Below are 6,292 nucleotides of genomic sequence, written 5' to 3'. Positions count from 1 at the left end.
TGACAACGACGATTTATTTTTCGAGATTAACTTGTTAAAAAGAGAACAGAATCAAATTACTTTAAAATTCAGATTAAATGTTTATAACTATAAATTTATTATTTAAATTTATAAACGTATATGTTTTACATAGCCTAACTAATCCTTTTAATTTAAAAATGTAAAGTTATATAACAATAATTTATATGTAAGATGTGGGATCAATAGGCTACTATATAAAGAAATGTTTGGAAATGTTTTATTTATAAAACAATAGATGCAACACGAGTCAGAGAAATGCTTTCACATCCAGTTTCCCTCCCTCATATCATTACTTTTAGTTTAATTCACAAAAGTATTGGAGAGACAGATCATCTCTGGACTGCAGATCACAGTTTGAATACGTCCAGTTAGACTAGACCGCGAGCGGCTTTGTTTTAATTTCTTTTATGAATTGCACAGATTTTATTTCTTATCAGACTTTTCAATTAAACACGCAAATATCTGCAGCTTTTAACACCAAATGGTATACAAAAATGATTCCATATTGAAAGCTTGGTAAAAGTTTTTGTATTTACATTTGCTTTGTACAAGTTATGTGCTTTATCTTTATCTTCATTTTTTAGTAACTCCAGCTTAAAAACAAATCTTTAAACTTGGAATTTTTTCCTACTGATTCGAGTCGAATAAATGAAAGACTTCTGAACACGATAAGCGACAATCAATCCTAAAAAACAGTAAAATCTTATAATTTACTTGTGGTTGTAGCACCCTTAAATCTTTTCTAGAAAATTTATTCTTTTAAGAGATTCTGTAGGGAAAAAAGTGTATATTTTTAATATTTTTTTAAAAACAATTTTTTATTTATTAACTTGTTGAATAAGACTTGAAAACTATTTGCGAAATTTAGGATATTTTTCATTGAATACATTTAGATTCTTGAATACTGTTTTTTCCATTTAATTTACAATTTTTGAATCTTTTCATTTATTGCTCTCATATTTTAAGTATGCCTTCCCAATATTTTTAGAGTTCTTTTCTTTATATCATCGATGTTTGATGGTATTACTACTGATTTTGTTTTTTTAATTCTGCTAATTTCTTAAAATCATAATTATTGTAATTGTCTAATTTATATTCCAGTTTGTGTATTTTATTATTAGCGGACTCTACTTAAGAAATTATGATTTGTCCACAATTCTTAAATAATCCTAAAAATTACACAGCTATAAATCATTTTTGAAATATTTAAATTTTTTTCTAAAACATTCAGAGAATAAATAATGTTTAAATTATTATTATTCAGGGCTTAAGCTGTTGGTAGTTTTTTGCTAAAATGCTACAAGAATTTAAATTTAGCAATAACTTTCTTGGCACATTTCACTAAAAAAACTAATGTTTTCCAAGTGGTTACAGCATTTGAAAAACATGTCATCCCATCACTAGTTAAAACTATCACTATCACTAAAAATATCACTAGTTAAAACATGAAAGCTAACATTTTTAAGATGTTTTAAAGATGTTTTAACCAGTGATGGGATGAATTTCTCCTGATTCTTTTGAATATTTTCTAAAGTTTATTTAGTTTAGAAAAATTAAGGATTTACATTATGAGCACAGTATATTCATTAGTTAATAAACATCAAACTTAAGAATGGAAAGAGATTGGGAAATCCAGAATCAATCTTTTGAAAGAAACAAAAAAAATTCTCCATTTATATGTAGATATGCATGCTTTTATTGTGTAGTAGAAGATAAATTTGTAATCTTATTACAGATAAAGTTAATATTGCAACACTACCCTCAAACAAATTATAGCTAATTCCCTTTTACTCAAAAAAAAACCATCCCATTGTGTAATCTAAGGTTGCCTTCTTTAAAAACTCTTTTGTTGTCTGATGCAATGCAATGACCAGAAGGGAAAGGTAATGAGAAGACGCACTTTTTAAACTTCACACAATAGGCATGCCTTGTAAATTCTGTAATTCCATCATATTTAACACTAAATGAGGTTCAGCAAATGTAGCAACGAGCAGAATGAATATCATCATAGTCATTAGTTAACCAAGTTTTGAATTCATTCATTCGAGCCAGGTTTTCTTAAATGTACAATTGTGTGTACTTATTCGAGGAAAAGAAAACTCAAACGAAAACCTAGACTAATTCATCTTGAAAACTCAATTTTTAAAACTCAAAACAGAAGTAAATTTAGCATGAAAAATTTTTATTTAGAATCACATGAAATGCATTACAGTATCATTTGTGAATCATTTGAGGTGTTGTTCAAGCATTTTATCATTATAAGTAAACATACTAAATACTAAAAATAATTTTATCTAATATTTTTTAAATTAAAATATAATTTTGTTTATATTTTAAACTTTGCTGACACTTTTATATTTTTTCTGACACTTAAATATTTTTGTTGACTGCCAGCTTTGTTGTGATAAGAAGTTCTTCAAACCTTACTCAAAAGAGTGAGAAAAATAAAAGTAAAACCTTTAATTTTCTCAATAACTAAAAATTCTCCCATCAAGTAAAATGGAATATTTTTTATGAGATTGAAGCTAATGGGCTCATTAGATCAGTACTTAATAGAACATCATGTGGTCACTATTTTTTTATTATAGAAAAATTAAAAAAAAAATTTATTATAGAAGTGACATAATGTGGCTATCTTTTTTTAAAAGTTTAAAATATGCAATTTGCCAAAATATTTAAAAATGCAACTTAAGAAAAATTCTGTTGTCAAGCATGAACTAAATGAGGTCACTGATGGCATTGCAACATAAGGGCAATCACCAAATGGTAATCAAAAAAACATTTCTTCTATAGTTTTTATTTTCACAAAATAAGTAGTCTATACTTTCCGTCAGAACATGAAATGAATATAATGAAAATTTCATCTAGATTGGATAAAAATTGCAGGAGTTATAAGAACTCACAAACAAACAAACAAAGACACACAATGGCATTTATAAATCCTCAATAATGCTTTCTCCCTTTATTAAATAATGGTTCATAACAAGGATTATTCATCAAACATTATTGAAATATCTGAGGATCACGTCAAATTCTCCTTGTGAGTCAAACTTCCTGACACTGTGAGCCATTGCACCACTGATCTTTGTGAAACGAAGTTTGTCATACCATTTCTCATTAGTTCACTTTTCATTTGTTCACCTGATATCTATCATAATCATTGATAAATCTTTGCATAATAAAGTTCTATTCTAATTTTAAACTAATTTTAAACATCTCCATATGAACTTCAAAAGTTAAACCAACCAACTACTTTTCTGAGTTAATTAGTTTAATTTTAAAATTTTTAATTTAATAAATCCACTATACTATTATTAATATTAATAATTTATAAAAAATTTAAAAATATGTAATAGCTGAAAAGCTTATACAATTATCCATATAATATTAATACTATGTTCATGTTGTTATATGAGAATGATGTGTATTGAAATTATTTGTATATAGTTCCCAGCTCAAAAAATATCATTTATCTAATATAATATAATAATTATGTTTTAAGAAACAATTATTATATTATAATATTCTTTAGATTTAAAAAACATTGTCATTGCTTCAAATTCTCTTAAAGAGTATTTTTTTATTTTATTTTCAATAAAATTTGGATATTGAAATACATATACAAATTACCTATAAAAAGCATTGTGAAAATTAAAAGGGTGTTAATTTTCACAATGTTTTTTATATGTAATTAAATTAACAGGGTTTTATTTTTCAAATCCAAGAGTTATCACTCTTAACTTCATGCCACAATGGCATGTCTCAATATATCATCATCATCATCATATGAATAAATAGGAAATTTTCTTTGTTTTCATCAAATTTAAATTTTGTTTTCTTTTTAAAAATATTAATTGTATTTAACTAATCAAATAAATAAAGTGTATTTTCTAAAAAAATGTTTGTTTATTTTGATTTTGATTTTATACTTGTTTATAGTCTCAGAACTACAATAAGTAGGTACAGTAAATAAGCAATAATACATATAGAAGAATTTTCTGTGAAATTAAAGTTCTCATACATACTTAATTTTAATTAATCAAACATATCTACATGTGTAAAAACAGATAAACTAACTAGTTTTTCAAATGCATGTGTTAAAAGAATTGACAAACCTACATTATTATATAATGAACTTTCAACTTTAATGCACACCCCCCTCAGCCAGTCTGTTAAATTGAAGTTTAATTGTATTATGGTTATATTTTTAACTTAACATGCTGTTTTTTTTCAATCTCTAAATTACTGTATTTTTCAAAAATTTTAAAAATACTATCTGCCATTTTAATTAAAACACTGTATTATTGGTGAGATGTGATCATAACCTATCTTTTTCATCTATATTATATATATATATATATATAAAATAGAAGTTTATTAATTGAAATCTACAGAACAAGTAGTGCCATTTCACCAGATAATTTTGTGAAAATAAAAAAACAAGTTATATGCTATCCGAATGTTGCAGACGTTGCTGTACATTTTGTACTAGTGATGCATGCTATTGTATGCTTCCAATTTGTTCACATATTCCTTAATCAGTCTGATGATGATACAATGCATGACTATACTTTGTTCAGACTGATTGAAAACCCTGTAAAAACATCAAAGAACACACTATTACCTGGGGTCTTTACACACCATTCATCAAACAAATTCCAATTTGTGGAATACAAGCATGCCAAATTATCAACAGACAATTCTGAATTAACAGGTACTAAATTAACAAACTTCTACTGTAAGTTAATATAAACATACCAGTAAGAGATGCCTGATACAGGCCAATTTTTGTAAGTGGAGAGTCTTTTAAATAATCCTGAGGTCCACCTTTGCGGGGAGGCACTATGTTTGGCATGTTTAGATCCTTCTTTACATAATTTCCTAATTATAAGGGAAAAAAAAAATCAAATTTAATAATTTTTTTATTATAAAATACATTGTAACATAATAAATTTTAAATAAAAAAAAAACTTTATTAGAAAATTATGATAATTGTGTTATTAATTAATGGCAGCTATAATTTCTGCAACATTTAACAACTGCAAATGTGTCCAAATAAAGAATGTATTTTGCCATACAATAATTTTGATCATTATTCATAACAAAAATGATCTATTTATAGTTAATAATTAATGATCAATATATGAAATCTGTAAACATTAAGTATTTCTGAATTTACAGTAGAGTGTCGTTTATCCAAATCAATTGGGGACTGGGGTTGTTCGGATAACCGATTATGTACGAAAAAATATACTAATCTATCCCATGTTGAAATTTTTCTCCATTGCGTGTCACTTTGTGTTGAATTTTCATCAATGTTAAGCCTAATGTAAATTTTAAAAAATAATTGTGGCTATTGTATCATTAAAAATTATTTATTTTGCACAAACAAAATAAATATATTAAAAAACATATATATATATTTTCGAAGTTAATCTAGTATCAAAAACGTTCGATTCAGCAAAACACAGTCAAATGGAATGCTTTCAGTTAACTGACATTTCAGTTGATCGGCTTTCAGATACATGACACTCTACTGTATTTGAAATCTACATTAAAAAGACTTTATTTATAAATTTTACAACATTCTGATTTATAATAAAATATGAAATATTGCAATATGATAATAATGACAGAAAGTAAACTTTTGTAATAATTACATCCATTGCTCTGATGCAGATATTTGAAAATACTAGATATTACAAATATATGGAGAATAGGTTATAGGAGTTTGTGATGAAGTACAATTAGAAAAAATATTTAGTAATAAGCTGTCACATTTAAATTTTTTGAAGCTTACCTTGCCTCAAATAGAATTTGTAACAATGTTAAATTTTAGTGTTATTATCAATACTTCTTGAAACAATTTATACTATTATGAACACATTTGGATTACAGATGTTTGTGAGAGAAAAATACATATGGTTTAAAACTAAACAATTGTCAGATTATATTGGTCTACATTAATGCTACTATTAATAATTAAATGTTAAGTAATTTGGTCTAGATATAGGTATTAGGTGCCATCTTTTGATAAATTTAATAATTATGTAAGGAACCAAGTCTGAGCTTTATTTTTTTTTTGCTTTCATTATATTTTGTTTGGGGCTTATGTTTAGTTAAGACGAAGTTTCCTCACCATTCACCTTAGTAACTTAAAAATAGAAGAAAAACCAACTCACCGACGAAAGAAAAGCGCCGTAGAAAAACTCGCGCACACTTGCGCTTCCCAAGCGGAAAAAAGTAAGTCCGCACCGAGAAAAAGGGGGGG

The 6,292-nt window shown here is 26.1% G+C and overlaps 1 protein-coding gene across 1 annotated transcript in view; it reads right to left on the bottom strand.

The window, feature by feature from the left end:
• LOC111621524 (protein UBASH3A homolog) overlaps nucleotides 1-6,292 on the bottom strand; it is a 139,358-nt gene that overhangs the window by 10,973 nt on the left and 122,093 nt on the right. Inside the window, exon 10 of the mRNA XM_023363682.1 lies at nucleotides 4,780-4,902. Within this exon, the coding sequence (XP_023219450.1) occupies nucleotides 4,780-4,902 (123 nt within the window). The remainder of the gene's footprint in view (nucleotides 1-4,779; nucleotides 4,903-6,292) is intronic.

This window comes from Centruroides sculpturatus, unplaced genomic scaffold (genome assembly GCF_000671375.1).
Source record: "Centruroides sculpturatus isolate CEXI.00-Female unplaced genomic scaffold, Cexi_2.0 scaffold222, whole genome shotgun sequence".
NCBI classification, from domain to species: Eukaryota; Metazoa; Arthropoda; class Arachnida; order Scorpiones; family Buthidae; genus Centruroides; species Centruroides sculpturatus.
This window is presented reverse-complemented; position numbering and strand designations above follow the sequence as displayed.